This window comes from Rissa tridactyla, chromosome 2 (genome assembly GCF_028500815.1).
Source record: "Rissa tridactyla isolate bRisTri1 chromosome 2, bRisTri1.patW.cur.20221130, whole genome shotgun sequence".
NCBI classification, from domain to species: Eukaryota; Metazoa; Chordata; class Aves; order Charadriiformes; family Laridae; genus Rissa; species Rissa tridactyla.
This window is the reverse complement of record NC_071467.1, coordinates 154,795,590-154,816,349: the sequence shown is the minus strand read 5'-3', so window position 1 is coordinate 154,816,349 and position 20,760 is coordinate 154,795,590. Positions and strand designations below refer to the sequence as shown.

Genomic DNA, 20,760 nt, shown 5'->3' with positions numbered 1-20,760 from the left:
CTCCAGGTGAGTTAGATTCTTCTGTTACCCTGTTTTAAATGTTAAGCATCAGTTGGTATACTGAAGAGAAACTGGATACAAGACTTAATGATTTCTACGCCTAGCTGGAGCCATAGGTCCCAAAACTAATTTCAGAGATCTAGTTTTAGATTGTGTTTCACGATTGAGTAGGAGAGGAAGTGAAAATAGGATCACGATGTGAAACAAGGAGGGGAGGGTTCGTCATGGTCTGGAGGAAGAAAAAACAAATAGATAGAATTGGATTGGTAAGAATTCAAGAGAAATTAAGTTAACTTCTTGATGCTGTTTTCTTTCCTTGCCAAATTCATTTTTCGTGCTGTCTGTGACAAACAACTTGTTCCAACAGCTTTACATTAAGTAATACCTGGTGTTTGCTGCATGTAAAGAGAAGTAATTGGGTAATTACTTAACAGAATCTCCTTTTTTACTTTTATTCAAAGATAAAGGAAATTAGCTGGGGATATGTTGGAGGCTGGACTGGTCAAGGAGGATCAATTCTTGGTACAAAACGGTAAAGTCAATATTTTGCCAATTGATGTGATGAATTCTAGTGTTTTATATAACCAGTGTACTATTCCATGCTCTTTTCCTTCCATAGAATGTTTTAAGTCTTCAATTATTATTTTTTTAAAGAAATTGTTACGTTCCAACTTGAGTATTTTTATAGTACTGTACCAACTGTGAAGAGAGAATGAAAATGGTAGTCGGGACCTCAACTTAAAAATTTCCTGGGGTTCTTACACTTCTAAAAGGATTGCAAACCTGTAGTTTCTTTACAGTTAGACGTGATTCCTTACTGGTTGTCAGGAAGAACTATTTGTATGGATAAATATGTAAATTAGAATATTGCATTGCCTCCTCAGTTTACTGTTTCAGCTTAGTAATTAGTTCTTATTGCTGCAGAGTCTGTAAATTGTTTTTATTTTTCTTTTGGTTTAATAATTTTTAGTACTCTTCCTGCAAAATATTTGGAGAAGATTGCTGACCAGATGCGCACTAACAACATTAACGCCCTTATGGTTATCGGTGGATTTGAGGTACACTGAAATGTCTAATTATGTCTACGTAGAGTAGAATTCCTAACAAAAGGAATAGACCATTTTAATTTTTACCCAATCTTCATGTAAAGTGCCTTTGGTTGTAACCATATTTGATAGGATAACAACAAATAGTGTTTAGGAGCAGAAGTATTGTCAAGCACGGATTCTGTGGAAAGCTGACATTCAAGACAGTGACTAGTAACTGTGAAACAGGGATGTGCTAGATAGATAAATAAGGTGAGATAGTATGATAGTATTTTTGTGTTAAAAAATATTAAAAAAATTATTTCATTAGTACAAGTTACAGTCTATACTGTATCAATACTTAGAACATGTGAGAAGCTCTTGACGTTTAATAATAATTGTACCGTGGTCCTTTATTTAAGTCACTCTTTCTCACACAGTGCATTTCAAAATCAGTAATTGATCTAGAAATATATTTTTCTTTTTTTTTTTTCTGTATTTGACATTCATTTCATTTTACTAAAATAATACATTTTTGAAATCTTGATTCAGGAAAGTATTTTGCCAGCTCTTCCCAGAGAAGAACATGCTTTCTGCTTCTTGATAAAGAATGAATCATCCATTATTTCCAACCTGTTAGGCATGGACATAGTTCAGGAATATTAAGATTTTAAATGAGGAGTAACACTACCTGAAGATTGGGGAACTAGTTTGCAGTATGTTTGTGTTGTACAAAGCACTTTGTTATGTCTAAATTATATATTCCCTTGAAAAATGTTCTATTTATTGTTTGTTTTCAAACGTATTCCTGGTTTTAATCCTTTCTTTTTTTGTGTGTATTAGATTTTAGTGGTTCCCTAATGCTTTGACTTGCTGAAGTGTGCTGTGGTAGAAATGGCTCCCCCTGTGGCCCTTTCCATTTTATCGTTCCAATTTTGCCCTTATTTTATTCATCCTAACTTTTCACCCAATGCCTGTGCCCAACAGGCGTACCTCGGACTTCTGGAATTGTCAGCTGCCCGAGAGAAATATGACGAATTCTGTGTTCCAATGGTTATGGTTCCTGCAACTGTATCCAACAATGTACCGGGTTCAGATTTCAGCATTGGTGCAGATACTGCTCTGAACACTATAACTGATGTAAGTCTATTCTGGTGTGTGCGCTTACTAACAAAGCAGTTCTGGTTAAAACTGACTAAATTGGCTAGAACTGGATGTTTTTATAGACCAGAACTTTGGAAATGTAATCTGGAAAATGATGAAGTTACTTGATATAGCCACATTCATGATACCTGTTTAAAAAAGAGAAGGTTTAGGATCCCAAATGCTTCCTTTAGGTTTCCTCTGAAAATACAATGACCTGTACATTTGTAAACTACAAAATAAGATGGCATATATCTATTGTATATGGAAGAAAGAAACCTGATGACCATTAGGTGCACTGTAGAGGAAAAAAAATCCCTGTTATATGTAGAGTATCAGTATACCTAGCTGTAACAAATGCTGAGAGAATGTCGTTCTGTTCAGAAAGAGATCCTTGTTTATGTAACATCTTTATTCCTGTAATAGAGATCTATATTTCTCTAATAGGGATTAAATGTAATCGACGAGTAACAGATTTAAGTAAAACAGTTGAGATGTATTCTGAAGTATTTTAAAAAAACCAAAATCCAGTAGTATGATATAAATTAAAAATGGATTGATTAACACTAAACTCAGAGAGAAGGCATTGTCAAACACCGTACAAACTGAATTGTCAGGCATGCGCATTTACAGTTCATCTGAATCACTTAAGCAGCATTAATCCATCACACCTCTGCTAAGAAGATCAATTATGTTTCTATATATTCTGACATAATTTTGTCTTTGAAACAATATTAGTAATATTACACTTCCTTCAATTTTCTGTTTTTCTTTTCAGCATAATCTGTGGACACATACGTATTGCAAATACAGTTGCAGAGTGTCCATAGTTTTTTTGAAACACAGCAAAGACCTAATAAGGCATTTGTCTTCAAAATTGAATGCCACTTTCTGATTTTTGTCTCCAGCTATGTTGGAGCCAGAATGTAGAATTTTTCACTGATTGTACGTATTGAACTGCATTTTTAAAAGTAAAAAATAACAAGTATAGCACTTATGTAAAATAAGAAAAGTTGCTTTTGAAAATTAAATGTCAGTTCTTCTGTTGCTTAGATGTATTTGAAGATTTTAATCATGATATTATTTCCAGAAATTTGAAGGATTCCTCAAATACTGTTAACTTCAAAAGCACTATCATAATTTTCACCTGTTTTGCTTCTCTTTTGTTTTGGTTTTTTACCATGCCAACTTAAATATTTTTATCTTCAGCGAAATAAACTCTTCAGTTAGGAAGCTTCAGTTTCCTGAACTATTGCCTTGAATAAGACTGCGAGCTAACTAAAATTTATCTTTAACGTAGTCTTTGTAGACAACTTAGGTTATAAGGGTTGATGTTGTTTCCAGTTCTGGTAAATAAAAATATCTCTCCAAAATGATTGATCACAAATTAAGGTGAGTAAAATGATTGTGCATAACACCTACTTTTCTTCTTTTCTTTTCTTCATAAGCTTTGTTTAACTAACTGACTTCTTTTTATAGGTTGTTTCATGTAAGGGGATATATCGTAGTCAGTCAGTCTCTCTCTCTTTGTTGCGTTTTGCATTATTTTTAGGTTTCTAGATGTCATCTGCCTTCATTAGATGATAAAATGTCAGTATTGTCCATATTTTCAATGCAGTAGTTGAAAACTTTTCAAAATGTTGTGGGGGTTTTTTTTGTTTATTTTTTTTTTTTTTTTTTTTTTTTACGAATAGCTTTTGTCGTGTTTTTGCATTTTATTTTCCCAAGATTTTTCTCTGAAATGAATATGAAATGCAACGGCTTTACAAGATTTAGATTCAGTCCAATGGAAAATTAAATTTTGTCCTTTTTTTTTGTGAAGGAGCAGACTTTGGTGTCGGGGAAACATTTCTGCTTGATATCTTGTCAGTGTTCTGCTCTGATTGTTTGAACATGGTTCACCAAAACTGATAATGAAAAATGGATCGTTTCATTCCTGTGTTGTATGTTCAGATCAGGTTCAATAGTGATGATGCCCTCTATTAAATGTGACTGATAGGCTCAATCCAAGTCATACAACTGACTGTGGTAAACGAGAGTAGCATATGGACATGAATGTCCATTCGATCTAGTTTATAGCATCTTTATTCCTGTTGCCACTATTAGGTCAATAAATGCATCATAGTTTTCAGTGCTCTGAGAAAAGTACCTCTTATGAACACCAAAATGTCATCACACAGTTTTTCTGTGGTACTGCTCTTACTTCTATGTTCTTGACAACTTTTAGTAAGGTAAGTACATTTCTGATGGGTAATGAGGCCTTGTTAGTGTTTGGCACTACTAGACACTTGTCAGTTGTTTGAAACTTGTCAAGGCATGTAAATGGTACCTTGAGACGTTTGAGATAAAATGTGTTAAGATGCTGCATTTAAAAAGAAAAACAATAAAAACCTGGCCAACAAATACATAACATCTGAATGCGAGATTAGGCAAGAGTGTGAATTTCCCTAAGTCATAGATAGTGGATGGTACATTTCTCAATAATTAGAATTTAATTCTATAACAGAATCTATGGCCATCTTAAAATGCTCCATTTTTTCCATTTTTTATTTTAAAGTACAGGCTTGTAATCAGCGGAATAGTAGAATTTGGTTTGTCTTTTGAAGAGTGTTTCAAATTTATCTTATGCTGTATTTTTCACAGTTTTCAGAATATTAGCGAGAACAATTGTCAATGAAAACAATATAAAATGCCTGGGGAAAGCTGGAGGTTTCTGTTCCTGAAAATGGGATGCTTAAGGCCTCTGTATCTACGTAAACAAAATAAATGGTTTAGGATTGCAGGATAAGAACATGAACTTTGACTTTTCTCTGAAAAGAAGCATCAGTAAAATAACTACCATAATAAAAATATCTATATTCTCAACTTCACGTTGCTAATCCAGTGAAATTAATAGAATAATATTTCAGATAGCAGACCTCTGGAATATGACAACAAAGAAATGTTCGTTTTTTTCCTCCATAATCATGAAAGATAGAAATTTCTTCTTAAATGAAAGTTGGATTACTTAATACTGATCAAAAAGAAGCATTAGCAATACATTTTGCAGGTGGAACTAAAAAGCAGAAACCTATTCTGTAATTAAGCTGAATGAATAAAAAGTTAGACTCTTTAAGGTACAGAACATGGAAAGGAGACAACTTAATTTGAAAAGAAAGCCTACTGATGGGCTAGCAGAAACTGATGGAAAGATGAATAAACCAGAAGGTATGGAAGAATATTCATTTGATTTAGGAGATGTAGAAGTAAATAGGGAAATGAAAAGAAAAGGTATCAACTTGTTATCGAGAAAAATAGAACGTGAACAAGGAAGATGCTGAAACTCTCTAATATGTTTCTTTGAGAATCCACCTTTTTCTTTCATCAAAGGGAAAGGGGATACAGGGTGATCAATTGGTTTTGTGAGAAAAAGAACAAGAAAACACTTTCTCACTGAGGAGTGAATAAAGCTACAGTTAGATTGCCTTAATGCAGTCTCCATGCAGTTTCCTTGAAAAACACAGGCTCCTGTACCCGAACAGTGCTGGTACTAGCATATGGCTCCACATTAGTCTGTTAGGAAGCTGAAAATTAGGCTGGCCAAGCTAGGTAACCAGTTCAGTTATCATCCAGTTCAGTCCTAGCAACAGCTGGATGTGAAGGTAGGGCAGTAAATGCATCCCTTTGCAACAAACCACAGTCTGTCTTAACTGCATGTATTTTAATTGAGCATCCTTGGTTATGGCAATACCCTTTTTAATTAAACAAATGTAATAAAAGGGTGTGAAATGATTAAATCATTTTATTGACATAGTACAGTATCCTTATATGATCTGACTGTGGTACTTAATTTCAAAAAATAATCGTGAAGCAATTATTAAATCCACCGATCACTTGTTTACCCTTTTATAATTATTAAGTGACCCTTTATTGAAAGCATTTTCATATTTTGCTGCAGTGATGCGAAGATGTTGCATATAATTATCTAATGCTCATGCTTGGTGAAGGTACGGTCTTTGGATATGTTTGCTGAGATCACTTGCATCAAATAAAATGGCAATATTTAATGCAAGTAAAACATATCTTACCTGAATCTTAACATATCATAAATGCAGACTAACCTGTTGTGTTAGTTATTGCTCTAAATCTCCCTTCAACTTGGTTTCCCAAAAGTCTCAGTATAAAACTTTTTTAGAGAAACTCATGCTTTGCAGATCTCCGGGAAGTCATGTAGTTTTACCAAACCACTGTGACTCAGTGTACATCTTTATTTTCCAGTACGAAGAAAAATTCAAAGCAGCCTGACTGAGCTGAGTTGGGCTGGGTAATTAATGACATTTTATCAGTGAAGTCTCGTCCACTCAAAAAAAAATAATAAAAAAAAAATATCCATTTGTTGCTCTTTTGGCTATACTGCTTCTCAGAGCTACGGGACTGAAAGCACAATCTTTTAGATTGGATTTTAGACTTAAACTGGAAATGCGTCCTAGAACTGAGCTAAATTGAAAGTTGCACTTACAAAATACATGAGAGAGAGACTTTGGCGAGTCAGTTTGCACTTATGCACCTATCGCCTTGTATCCTGTCCTCCCATTGAGCAGGATCTGCTTTATCTAGGAAAAAAAAAATCTATGGAGCAGAACTCTCACAGGTGAATTTTTTTCCCATCATTTTCTCCTAAGTTATTGCTTAAATCAGTCACTGTATAGATATTTGTGGAGATAGCTATCTAATTTTGATCTGCAATAGTTTGCTTCTCTGAACTGATTTAAGAAATCGAAAATATGAGACTTCTGTGAACATTAGTCCTTACTGGGAGAAAGAGATTAAGAAAAAAGTAACGTACTATGTAATCAGGCTTTCTTCTGGAGAGTTGTTACATAGGTAGTTTGAAAAATTGCCAAATATCATGAGAGATGCTGATTAGTTTAGTTTAGGAAGAATTGGAACAATGTAACTAAAAATATGTTTACTGACTTAAAACAGATGCAAAATCTTAACCTTTGGCATATGTTAGGAACATCTAATCCTTTTTATATGATGATTTATTTTGTAGTGTTTGGAATCTTCCCAAGGACCTACAGCTGCTTTTCAAAGAATCCTTGAACTGTACTTGCAGACTTTATTAACTCATCCATGTGCACATGTTCCTGGATTTTTCTGGGCCTATGTCCATACTGTGTGCATAGAGGCAGATTGTGATACTGGTAGAATCTTGGAAGATGTAGGCAAAGCTTTTTTTCCTTTTTCTTGGTGGAAGTAGATGCGTGTCTTGACTTTATAGGATAACATAGTTTTTAAAAAAGCATCTTTCTTTAAGCATTTCCTTCAAGGGGTAGGTGTTTTACTAGTTAACTTTCTAAACTCCTTAACATGTATCAAACTTTGTTCTTTAAGTGGTTTCTTGTGGAATGATTTCCAGTTACCTTTATGCTGTCTTTTTCTGCCCAACTGCTTCAGACCTCTATGCTCTGCACACTTCACGTTCACTCTGTATTAACTCGCACTAATCTTCTGCGTTTCTTCAAAGAGCATTGTGCCAATGCAACCCCAGTGCACTGTTGTGGTATGTACAGGATATCCCCCCCTCCCCCCAAATAATCTCACCAATTGTATTTACATGGGCCAATGGACAGCCAAATTTACCATCACATGCAAGGAGTCATTAGCAGAGCAATCCAAAGACAAGGAATGTATCACTCATACTTGTACCACTGCTTCAGGCCTATGAAAGTTGTCTGCAGCTACACGAGGCACGTTCCCGCTTTGAGGAGTTTTGCGTACCTATCTGTGTGTTGCCTGCTACTATTAGCAACAATGTGCCAGGCACAGACTTTAGCATTGGTGCTGACACTGCCCTGAATGCTATTGTGGAGGTAAGACTGCATATCTTTTAAAAGTTAAGATGATAAAGTGCATAAGATGAGCATACCTAAAGACGTTCAAATGTCTAGTTTTATAAAATAATTCAGTTACTGTTGGTTTTTTTATGTTTTATACTTAAAAAATTTTCCGAGACTGATTAAAAATTAACCTAATAAAAAATTAATTATGTTGGATTTTTAACTCTTGGGGACACTGTTTTGTTATACAAGACTGCTGCATCAGTGCTTAGGACACTTGCTTTTACTGAAAATAAAATATTTTGCTCGCTTGGATTTTGTTTTTTATCTTACATAGCTCCTCAGCATTACTTAGATGAAAGAAGAAAGCACGTGTTTTAAAAATAAATGCCACCTTTACTGCATGGGCTAATGACTGAGCTCAGTGCAGTAGAGCATTTTAAGTACATGGTTAACACTAAATACATGAATAATCCTATTGACTGCATTAGGCTTAACATATATTAAGTGCATATAAATACATGCATAGTATAAGCAGTTAAGTCTGTCACTGATGCTAACGAAGCAGTTAGAGGCCAGAACTTGCTATGAATGAGTTTGCCATCTCAGGCAGAACAATCAGTTTTTCTAGTTTTGGTCTGCCGTAGCTTTCTCCCTTGGGCATAAATGCAATGTGAACTCTTTAAGTTCTTTACTATCCTATTGAGTCTGCTGGAGCCGCAGCAAAGGGAACCGAGTTGAAGCCTAATGCAAACAGATCAGTAACCTCTGAACAGCTCTGGGTCTTATCAAACGCGACGTTATCAATCCATATAACTAATTACGAAGTAATTGGCCAAGAAAATCAGAATACAGATCCAGGGGTTTGAGAAATGCAGGTTTGTTTTCCTGCTCTGAAACAGCGATATTTACATAGAAAGAGTGAAAAAACTCTGGTAGATGATTAAAAGAGCTGTGTCAGAATATATTTTGGCCTGGTCTTTGACAGATGCAGTACAGCATCTCTGAGATGGAGTGTGGGTGAATTGTAGCTGTATGTTCGTAGGCAGACACGGGTACTTTTACTGCTCCATTAGCTGCTTACCCCTTACCTACTTCTATAAATGTCAGGCTAAGTCTGTTGATTATGACTGATATCACTTCTAACAGCGATGCACATGTAAAAGTGAAAATGTGAAAACAAAATGAGGAAAAAAGTGATTGCATGTATTGCTGCTTCCTCTTATTTCAATATTTTTATTATTAATTTTAATTGGAATTTGTACAGCTTTCAGTAATGCTCTCAGTAAAAAATAAAATAATAGTGATTGTATCTATTGAATTTCATTATGGTTAGAATGTTTAGTTTATGCTAAAAATAGAACACTGTTGATTTGGTGAAGTTTTGAATATCAGATTTTTCATGAAGTTGTTCAGTTCATATGAAAGCTCAACTAGCAGTGGAATTCCAAAGAGTCCTCTGCAGACAGTCACCATGCCTCCATGTTCAACTTCTGAAACCTGCATCGGGTGTTGAGATTTGGCCTTTCCAGCCTATGGAGTAGAATATGAATTAATGAATCTGACATTTCTGAGTTCGGGTATTTCTGTCACAGTCATTCTGGGAGAGCAAGAATAGTGGAAAGTTTCTACTATGTCTCTTCGATAGTTGGGAATAGGAATCATTTTAAATAAATCTAGACTAATCCCAAAAGCAACTAATGATTTACATCCTTGCTTAGAAATTCTCAAAAAGGCAGAAAACTTCATTCTACGACCAGCAGCTGGAAAAGTTTTTAGAAAGTTTGGCATTTACGGATCTTTCAAGTCTCTCAAAAAGAAGTAAATCTTCTCATGTGTATTTATTTCTTCAGTGTCTAAAGCCAAGATTTTTATTTTTTTTTATATCATAAGCTTAAACACATAGTATCCAACCAGTTCCAAGAAGCTTTTTTAAAATGAGTTAAAATCAGTTCAGTACTGCATCTGCCACTGTTAAAAGTAATGGGGATTTTTATAAGTATGTTACTGTTTACCATGTGCCAGATGCCAGTATTGTGCAGAGATTTTTATGAAACCACATCTGGAAGGGGGAAGTAAAGTGCTTGAGGACACTGTAAAATCCAAGACAGGTAAAAGAAAGTGTCATTTTGAAAAAAAAGAAGTTCAGCGTAGGCGTTTGTGATGTAGTTTGTTATGGGGATACTTCCTGCTTACGGTAACAGAATGTCAGTCCATATTCTAAATAAATTCATGTAAATTCTGTGCTTGTGTGTGTATATATGCGTGTTCTGTGTATACATACACACACAAATGCACATATGCAAATATATAAATAAAAGTATCTATAAAGTAAATTACATGTATCTTTTGGTAGCTGGACCTAAATAAATGCATAAACTGTTTGTAGTCCTTCAGTGCATTAAACTTTATGATATTAGAAGTTCTAGACTTCTATTATTTTAACTTTTCTCACATATCAATTCATCATTTGTTCTGCGGTCTGTTAGGTATATTTTTAAAGACCGTACTGCTCACAAGCTTTATTTCAGCTTGAAGTATTGTTTTCAGTTAGCTGAATGAAGGTTCTGGTTGGAAATACCTGTGAAACAGAAATACCTCAAATATTACAGCATCTGCAGTTACTCATTCAGAAAATCAGTAAGGCATAGGGATTTTTTAACGTTATCGTAATTCAGGTTTCACGATGATGAACTTCACAGGTTCATTTTTACTAAACAGAACTAGTGTAGGGACAGTACATCAGTTTCACAGAATTATTCTTGTCACCAAGTCTAGTATAACCTATTTATTTATTTTTAAGACAAAGAAGGAAATAGTATCTTTTTCTTTCTATTACTTGCTTTCTGAAAGGAAGATGTATTATGTGATGACTTTAAAATGACCTTGAAGGGTAGAACTCATTTGAGGAAGTGAGAGTTTGTCAGATAGCTTTTTGAGTATTATTAAAACCTGGAGATACATAATAACCTAGTTCCTAGTTCTATGTTTTCCTAAGTTTCTATGTTTTCCTAAGTTCCGTAGGTCCTACCACACCGGAGATTTTCTGTTATTTCCTAAGTCTCTTAGGCAGCTCTAATAAATATTGGTGTTAATTGGTGGCATGTAAACAACAGAGCTCTTTGTAGAGAACATTTCTTATGCTGGTCAGAGTAAGATGCAAGTGGAGATGGCAGTCGTCTTATAGTAAGTATGGACCTATTAATAAAAAACCAAAAACATTTTTAAAAAAAAGCCCTGGTAGTGCTTCAAAGAATTATATTTGTGTGGATATCATTATTGGAAAGCAAACAATAGGGCAACACATGCTCAGGACTTACATTTCAGAAACTGTAACTGTTAGGTATGGTTGGGAACGCAGTGAATTTTAAAATCAATACAAAGAAGAAATAAACTCTTCAGTAATGAATAGAGTTAAAGCAAGGAAGAGGAACTTACACCAGAGCTGATTAAAAAGCTCCTTTATACCTATTTGTACCTCTGTTAGAAGACTATCACAACTTTTAATTCCATACACAAACCAAAATTAATTCTTGTTTCAGTATTTGCAGGAAGCAAATAAGACTTGATAGTAGCAAAACATTTTATTTTGATTGTGGTGTTCAGTGTATGATAGGTAAGAGTTACTTTATCTGGTAATTACTATAGTTAAACGGGTTATGCTATGTTGGAATTTTTAAAGTTATATTTTTTGTAAGTCCTTTAAACTCTCTTACCAATAAGTGACGTAAAATTGCATGATGTATAAAAATGTAGAAATTAAGACTTTTAAAATTTAAACTTTAAATATCTTGTCTTTGATTAGACGTGCGATCGCATCAAACAGTCGGCCAGTGGTACCAAGCGTCGTGTCTTCATCATTGAGACCATGGGCGGTTATTGTGGTTATCTGGCCAATATGGGGGCCCTTGCGGCAGGAGCTGATGCTGCTTATATCTTTGAAGAACAGTTTGATATTCGAGAGCTCCAGGTATACAGCATTAGAAAAGTTTTCCTAATTTTTAAGTAGATCCTAAAATTGTACATATATAGCGTAAAGTGTATATTTGAATTAGATGGCTCATGTTACCAAAAAACCCAAATGTTTAGATGGTATGTAAAAGCTGCATTTGTGGGTATCGCTTTCATATAATGCCAGTTCTTATGCCATGTTACATGCAGGAGCTTATACCAGTTATTCTTGGCATTCAGTTATTGGCATATTCAGTTAACTGAAAAAATTATTGTATTAGTAATTAAACACTTCTAGGTGAATTGTTTAATTTTTATTCTTCTGACTGAATTTCAAATTACATGTAAATGAACAGACCTGAGCAGTTCTAAAAGAAAAAACAAACATGGGGGGAAAAAAAGAAATACCTTTTCTATTGTATTAGACAGCTATTCACATCAGGAGTTGAATAGTGTGTAAGGTGTATTAGATGCTGACTTTGATACCACAACTACTCGGGACGTGTTTGGAGGTGTTACTGAAATAAAGATCTCAGGCTTTAAGGATTACAGATTAGGGTGTAAACTGATACGGAACTTGTCTACTGTGACGCTTTGACACTTGTGAGGTAACTGCTGCTAACTGCAGTCATGGGCAAATACAAAGCTAGGCAGATAGAAATTTCCTGAAAGGGAGAGAGGTGTGAAATGAATTGTAATTCCTCCCCACTCATTTCTCAGTGGCCTGTGCTCCTCATGTCATGTATCGTAGTACCCGCACAGCAGTACATCCCTGTATTCATAAAAGGACTTCTGCAAGGACAGGGAGTAAGGGCAAGATACCGTCTTTTGTGGCAATTCCTGTATTTTTATGTATATTGACGTGATCCAACTTGGTGCTATACCAGTGTAGCGTACAAACAACTTTGTGTTGCTATTAAAGTCAGTCATCTGTGACATGGAGGAAGAGGTTATTTTTAACCCACGATGAATAACCATGCACAATGTATTATCCTGGATCTCCAAAAACCTGCTGATTATTTGAATTTGCGCATAGTATTTGATGTGGAATACTTTACAGAAGTTCTCAGGATATGTAGGCTCAGTAAAGTTGGTTTAGAGTTCTGTACAGCTTGTTAAAAATACTTTTGTTGTTTCTAGGCCAATGTGGAACACTTGACTGAAAAAATGAAAACCAGTATCCAGCGTGGTCTAGTGCTGAGGTAAGCAGAAGTAGTTTTAATAGACGTCATCAGTGATGCTCAGCACTTCCAGCCAAGTAGGCTGTTTGGCCGCTTGCAAAGACACTCTAAGTCTGTATTCTGTGATTATTCCTTTAGCATGAGATCCTTACTAAAGTTGTAGCTCCAGGAGGCGAGTCTCGGAGCTGTCTGGATGCTCAGGTCCAAAGCTTCCTTCTTTCTATGTAAATATATTTGCTTTATAATCTAATATTTTATCCTCTTTCCAGCTTATTTTCTCATCGGCTTTGCCTTTTATTGTAGATTCTTTCTTACTATATATAGTGTCAAAACTAGCATACATTTGTACACATACAGTATTTTTATTATAAAAATTCTACTTGGATTTTAAGAGCTAACACAATAAAATATCTTTCAAAAATCAAAACATTTAAAATATGTTGACTAGCATGTTTTAAAATTATACCTTCTTAGGCAGCATGAATCAGGCTGTATAGCTTCTCTCTTGAGCATTTATTTTCAGTATGCCAAGTAACAAAGAAAGAGCTGAAAAACTAATCCCACAGTAAATTGCATGAGGATACCATTATATTTATTCGAGTTCTACTGGTTATATGACTAGGGTGAGAAAATATCCTACATTTACCATATTGGTAGTGACCAACCTAAGGTACTATTCATTATCCTGGCTTTTTATAAAGGGAAAAATGATGGCATTGGATGTTTTTCGATTGGATTTTTGTTTTAATGCAGTTTTTCCTCTGCATAATGAACTTGTCAGACATAAAATGATATTTTTCACTACCTTTATTCAACAATGGGTTCCAAGTGACCTGCCAGTGGTGTCAGTGTAGTAAAAGTAATGCAGACTTCAGAATCATGAGTGTGTTATGTGAAAGTGTGAACGTATGCGGTGAGATGAAAATATCCAAGCCATGATTACTGGTATCAAGAAAACAGGAAAACATTTGTCATTCAGTAGCTGTAAAGACATCCACTACTTAACAGTAAATTTGCTAACTGTATTTGGCCTTAATTGTTACAGAAATGAGAACTGCAATGAGAACTACACAACTGACTTCATTTATCAGCTGTATTCTGAAGAAGGAAAAGGAGTGTTTGACTGTCGAAAAAATGTATTGGGCCACATGCAGCAGGTAAAAATGACCTTAAAATTACAGTCAGGCTTAACTTTGTATGAACAAAGCTTATGCTATTCAAGCATTTCAAGGAACTCTGACTTGGGATTAAAGCTAAAAAAAAAAAAAGCGTGTGGATTTTTGTTTGTAGGTAACTCAGAAGTTTTTGCTAGGATTATATTTTATTGCAATTCCTTCTTAGAAATCTAGGGAAAAAAGCACTTTAGATTCTTAATGACTTTCATTTTTATTCCTCTATATTAAGAAACAATTAAACTTTAAAAATAGATAATACAGCTATTTTACTACTATTGTAATACATCCCTAGAACACGCTTATCTGCCCATCCATACTGTGTCTGGCTTCTGGACCCTGGAAGAGATGAGATTTTGTTAAGGAAGTATGTGTAGATAGATTGTTCTTGTAGAAGAGACAGTAGTGAGCTGCTCCGTGCGGTCTTTGTACCGCGCATCTCTTTGTCTCACTGTACGGCTCCTTAATGGACAAATGGCGCGTTTCTACCACCAAGACTGAAAAGTGAAAAGTGGAGTGAAAAACAGAGGCAGGGCCAAATTTCTCAAGTGCTACTAATGAAACAACTGTCTTTACTTTTAAGTCATTTCAAGTTGTATGTATATTCCCCTTACTCATATACGTTTTTAAATTATTCAACATTTGGCACTTTCTGCTTGAAATTTCACAAAGTGTATTTTGAAGGTCAAGTCCAGCATTAGTCAAACAATCTGGAACTATTTGGAACTACTTCAGGAATGATTTCAGTCCCATCTGCTGCATTGAAAAATGGACAAAAAAGTCTGACTTTATATAATACAGACAGAGGGTTTAAAAAAAAAAAAACAACCAAACAACACTTTTGTTCCCAGAACTATATAAAGGCCTTGGAATGAAAGCAGCCAAAAAAAAACCAAACCCAAAACCAAACAAACGAAAAAAAAAGGAAAAGAAATAACGTGATTTCTAGTCTAGGAAGTCCCAATGCCAGTTGTTTTACCCTAGGATTACATGTGCAGCATTATGGCCTTCCTCATTCTAGCTGCAGCGGGGAGCTGGGCTTCCCAGACTCCTCAGACTAGAGAGAGTCAGCACTTGGCATTTCTGTGGCTCCCTCCGACACCCCTCCCTCAGCTGCTTCCTGCTCCGTATGAGGCTGGATCCAGGTTTCCCTGTGTCAGTGGGGGAGCTGGGCAGAGCGGAACGATCAGCTCCCAGGGGAAGCGGAAGAAAGGGAAAACAGTGCCCTCCAGTTATCGAAGTGAAAATACTATCGATTCACTGAGAATTCTACAGGTGCTTAACACAAACGTTAGATGTTTTACCTTGATTGGCGTGGAGGGGTTTTTGGTTTGTTTGTTTTTCGAAGCGGGGGGAATGGAAAGAAGAGGTAAAGCAGGCCACTGTCAGAGATGACTGATAAATAAATAGACACAAATACTGGTCCGATAACTAGACTAACACACTGTTGCATTTCACACAGGGTGGTGCACCTTCACCATTTGATAGGAACTTCGGGACAAAAATTTCTGCAAAAGCTATGCAGTGGATCTCCAAAAAACTGAAAGAAACCTACCGAAAAGGTGCAGAAATGTTTGGTGCTCTCTCTTGTTACGGTAACCTTTGGTTAGCTCTCAGTCCGTAAGACTGCTCTACTACACAGACATATGAACGTATATTACTTTGTTTGTTAGTCAGCATACTTCTTTCCCTCTTGATTATGTTTTTATTATTCAGTAGCGCCTTGCTGTGCTTCCTACTGTAAGATTTCCCCTCAAGTGAGGTCAATAATTCAGATATAGCTGTTTTCTTACCTGTCTTTAAAAAATGCTAGTGTGATTGCAGTTTTTCATGCATGAAGGAATTGATGGTTATATAGTTACATCTGTTCTTCCTTTTTGTTTCATGGTGGCTACATGGGAGACAGAAGAAGGTAATATGTCTTCTTTGGGCATTTTTGCGAAGCATTATTTACTAAAATCTAATTTAAAACTTGATGTTAAAAATTCAGTCCTATTGTTGCTTAATTACACTGTATTTTCATTGCTAATCACCAAAGCTAAATTAAAAAAGTGAAGATCTCCTAACCCTATTAAAGTACTAATTGATGTTTTATCATTACATTAAATATTCAGTAATTGGAATTAAGCTACTGTAAGCTTCCTATGCAATTTAATTACAGAAAAAAGGTATTTGCCCTTAAAAGTGTGAGTAAGAAGGATCCTGAATTATTTCATTATTTTTAGGAAAAGTATTTGCCAATACCGATGACTCGGTCTGTTTGCTGGGAATGCGTAGACGCAACCTTGTTTTCCAACCTGTGGCTGAGCTCAAGAATGAAACAGACTTTGTGTACGTATACGCTGCTGACGTTTTAAACGTCTCAACACTGGCTTCCTTTCACCACATCAGACAACATCTTCTCCGCAGTGCTGACACCCAGCGCTTGCCGACCGTTTCATTCCACTCCTGTCTTTGGCCTACATTCAGCCAGTGACTCACTTTGATTGTTCACTTTTCTAACCGCTCCCTTCACGCTTTCTCTTCAGCCTTATACTTGCAGAATTAACTCCTGTTAAGAATTCTGGGACTCCTCTGTCCTTTTAAATAACGTTCTCATAACTGGCTTTGCTCTAATGCCTGGAGTTACTTTACTTCTGGTCCAGTTTAGTGGGGCAGCATTTTTGCACCCAGTTTGGTATTATACTTACCTATAAAGAACATCTTTCTAATAAGATCTATTAGTTTCTCCAGTATTCTGTCCTTATTTCTCCCAATGTTGGGTCAGCGTTTCCATCCCACCGCAAATGTCAGTATCTCATCCTATTTATAAGGAAGGCCATTGCCCTCAGTGTTGTCAAATGACCTACACACTGTGTTTGTCATAGTAAATAACGCAAGTAAATAACTATCTTTTCTTCCCCACCACACCTCTCCCACAGACACAGGATTCCCAAGGAGCAATGGTGGCTGAAGCTGCGACCACTGATGAAAATCCTGGCCAAGTACAAGACCAGTTACGATGTTTCCGATTCAGGACAGCTGGAGCATGTTGCTATGCACAGCCCAAAGGAAGCAGAAACCGGAGCCATCTAAAGACATCACGTTTAGATTCTTGTAATAGATGCACATTGTGAGTAACAATGCTTTAGAATCGTTACAGCTTTGTTTTGTAACATTTAAATTATTGTACCAGCACTTTATGTGAAACAAGACATTCAGATGTCACAGATTTTGTCCTGTACTTGTGTTATGTTTGAAACAAACCCTAGCATCTAATAGGTGAGCACCATTTACTGATCCTGCCCTTTAACAGAAAGTGCAACACCCGTCGTTCTATGCACTCTGTAAGTTACTCATCTGCTGCACTTTGTTCCGGAGTACTTACACCCAAAAATAAGTGTAGATGGCTAGCTTTGTGTTGAGTTACAGGATGTGCTTAATGTATCTGAAGTGAAATAAAGTACTGTTGCAAACATCGCAATTGACTTGTCACAAGTTGTATTCACCTGCTTTTAAATCACTGGGGGAACAACCCTTCATGAAGGATTCTCTATACACTCCAGTGAAGGAAACAAAGCCACTGCCCTTTTCTTTCCCAAACCATGCAGGAAATATTCAGAGCAGGGGAGGCTGGTTTGTGTTGCTTCTTCAGGATTGGGCTAGAACTCTGAGTCCGTTCTCCTTGTACAGGGATGATTGATTGATAAAACTATTTTTCGGGGGGGTGGGTTGGGCGGGGGGGGAAAGAGGTTTAACAACTTGAGATTCAGAAGGGTAGAGCCTGCTCCTTGTTTCATGTTTCCTTTCTCTCAGCTTCTTCAAGACTATTAAAAAAACCACCCCATAACGATGAAAAATGGTAAAATTGATATTAGGCTGACAAACACCATAATGATGTTTCCTCGTGCCAGCTTATCTGTTAACTGGACCTTGACAAAAAGTTAAAAACTGGGACTGTCATATCAAAATAGGACTGAATGTTGCCCAAATGGGCAAGATAAGTTGAACTTCAAATACCCCGTACACTGACTGCAGTCACCTGCAAACTTGGCATAATGGGAGGAGGAAGGGCCTGTCACAAAGCTCTGCCTGGAGGTGGCTTACACAAAGGAAGCTGGAATTATCACACCAGAGAATGAAATCTGTCAGTAGGAGAGGCAGTTTTTATACATCCAACAGCAGACACCATTTCAAACAAACGCCATTTAGAAATCTAGAGTTTTACATATAAAAAAATATTTAATTTATATAGTATTCATAGGTGATTGGAGGAGTGAGTCTTCAGTAAAATATTAAGGTCTGTCTTTGCCATAACAGAGCAAATCATTCTTGCTCTTAAATATGGCATGGTTAGAAATTTTTTCACCCTATTTGAAGGAGGAAGGCTTTTAACTGGTTTGTTGGACACTGTTATAAGCAGCAATGAACGTTTAAGTTGGACCATAGCACAGTTAAAATTTACTACAAAAAAACCTCATGATATAGTCACACAGATGGGCTTGGTTTGTGTTAGCTTGGATGTTCAGCAGCAATTCATCGTTTGACCCAGGAGGGATCTTTGGTGATATCTGCATTTTCTGGGCCAAGTACAGCTTGACCACGAGTGCTCTTCCCAACTGCAAGATACCTGCAAGAAAAAAAACAGAAACAAATGAGAAGCCGCTGCATTCCGTTATCCATAACTCTGCGATACAAGTTAAAACTATTCCCATCTCAGGAACAAGAGCTGTTTGATGCGTACCCATTGTCTGCTTTTACAGCATCTGTTGGATTTCGTGTTTTTTCCCAGTCATCAAAAATACAACAGAGCAGAGCCCTAACTAGCCTATCTCCTCCTGTTCTTCAGTAATGGAATTCTTAAGTGGAATTCAGAAGCCTGAAGAAACACAACATGTTACGCGTCTAGAAGAACCAGCTGATAGAGCCAGGAGCTGGATCTCTGAGCCTACTCTTTCTCCAGACAGTTTGTGGACCCTTCAAAAGTAAAACAATCTTCCCACAAACTCGGAATATAGGAGGGAGTTAATCTGCTAAAATGCAAGCAGCAGGATATAATTAACATCTCTGTCTCTACGTTACAAAAGCACATAGTGAAAGCAGTACAAAAGGCCAGGAAAGAAATCCAAGGACTTTATTATGACAACTTTCACAAACTGTTTTCTTCTTCAAATTAGGTTTGATTTTATTTTTCAATTAAACATTTTCCTAAGTTGAGCACAGACTTACTTGTTTGATACATCAACCAGGTTACCACTGTTGACAGCAAAAAGTTGTTCTCTGTGTGACTGCTTCATTTCATCTGAAATGCCATATAAGAAATGATCCATTCCTAGGAGAAAAAGCAAACAAAACCGTGTACTGCATTGGTGTACTGGAATCTCAGTTACAACCCAGTGCATGAACGAGTGCAAGTAACTGTACATCAAATATCGAAGGTTAGAACTGGACAAATTCATTTTCTGAGGTAGTAAGAGTTCCCTATTTCAGAAAAAAACCCCAAACAAATGATTCATATTCTATCCTGGCAACTGAGTAAGTTTGTCAAAAATCTAAACATAATGGTGGTCCAGAAAACCTAAAATACCCTAAACATCCTTCATGCTAAAGAGTCTCAGTACTTTCTAACATTGTAGCTGAACTGCATTTCATGAAGCTTGTATTTTTATTGTGGTTTATAACAACAAACTCCTAAAATTTGCAATGAGTTGTAGTATACGTACAAGACAAAGGTTTGATCACCTTTTTATTGGAATATTTGCCGACAGTATTTCAATGATAATATTAAAATTAATATTATAGGTCCATGAACAACCAGAGAACTCCAAAATAACTATAGGAAAATAAAAAATACATTTAATAAAAGTGACTTGGGAGGACATCTGTCAACTAGTCCAAGCTCCTGCCCGAGGCAGGGCTGACTTCAGAGTTAGGTCAAGTAGCTCAAGTCCTTATGTGGGGCCAATGATCAAAACGCCAGTAGTGAAGGGACAGGGATTCTCTCTGCTACAGCTTCCAAGCCTGGTGAACAGTCGTCTTCTATTCTGCGTTTCACTAGATTTGCCACAGCTCCATTAAGATGTGTGTTCAAATATCAAAGAATGTAAATCATTACTCTCACAAATACCAACATTCAATATGCAAACATTTCACTCATATGCACCTAAAATAGATCACTTCTTTTTTTTAATTGCCCAGACCAAAACCAAGCTGAAAGTCAGCTGCATTTTAAGTTTTCTTGTTTAATAAGCTAGTGTTAAGACAAGTACATATTAAAATAATGTTAATTTTAACACAATTCCTTTATGTGTAGGAAAGGAATGTATTCTAACTTAGCAAATTTTGCATTGAAATTAAGCTGAGAATGGGGGAGGGAGGGAAAAGCCAGAAAAGCAAAGCCATGGTTGAGCAAACTGAAAAGCTGTGAAGGTACTACCAGGCATCATTAAATATGCAGATATGTAAAGAAGATAACACCCTCCACCGC

The 20,760-nt window shown here is 36.2% G+C and overlaps 2 protein-coding genes across 4 annotated transcripts in view; one reads left to right on the top strand and one right to left on the bottom strand.

Moving 5' to 3' along the window:
• Positions 1-17,503, top strand: part of PFKP (phosphofructokinase, platelet) — a 47,716-nt gene extending 30,213 nt beyond the window's left edge. Inside the window, exons 14-23 of one of the 3 annotated variants that reach the window (XM_054192146.1) lie at positions 462-532; positions 971-1,058; positions 2,013-2,165; positions 7,871-8,023; positions 11,796-11,960; positions 13,082-13,143; positions 14,168-14,279; positions 15,757-15,856; positions 16,520-16,625; positions 17,216-17,503. In XM_054192146.1, coding sequence (XP_054048121.1) covers positions 462-532; positions 971-1,058; positions 2,013-2,165; positions 7,871-8,023; positions 11,796-11,960; positions 13,082-13,143; positions 14,168-14,279; positions 15,757-15,856; positions 16,520-16,625; positions 17,216-17,369 — 1,164 coding nt within the window. In that variant the 3' untranslated portion in view covers positions 17,370-17,503. The remainder of the gene's footprint in view (positions 1-461; positions 533-970; positions 1,059-2,012; positions 2,166-7,870; positions 8,024-11,795; positions 11,961-13,081; positions 13,144-14,167; positions 14,280-15,756; positions 15,857-16,519; positions 16,626-17,215) is intronic. The other 2 variants (XM_054192145.1, XM_054192143.1) reach the window with 2 other exon arrangements.
• Positions 17,504-18,010: 507 nt separating this feature from the next.
• PITRM1 (pitrilysin metallopeptidase 1) overlaps positions 18,011-20,760 on the bottom strand; it is a 30,288-nt gene continuing 27,538 nt past the window's right edge. The window contains exons 26-27 of the mRNA XM_054192565.1: positions 19,503-19,605; positions 18,011-18,903 (exon numbers count right to left, since the gene is read on the bottom strand). Of these exons, the coding sequence (XP_054048540.1) occupies positions 18,810-18,903; positions 19,503-19,605 (197 nt within the window). The 3' untranslated portion in view covers positions 18,011-18,809. The remainder of the gene's footprint in view (positions 18,904-19,502; positions 19,606-20,760) is intronic.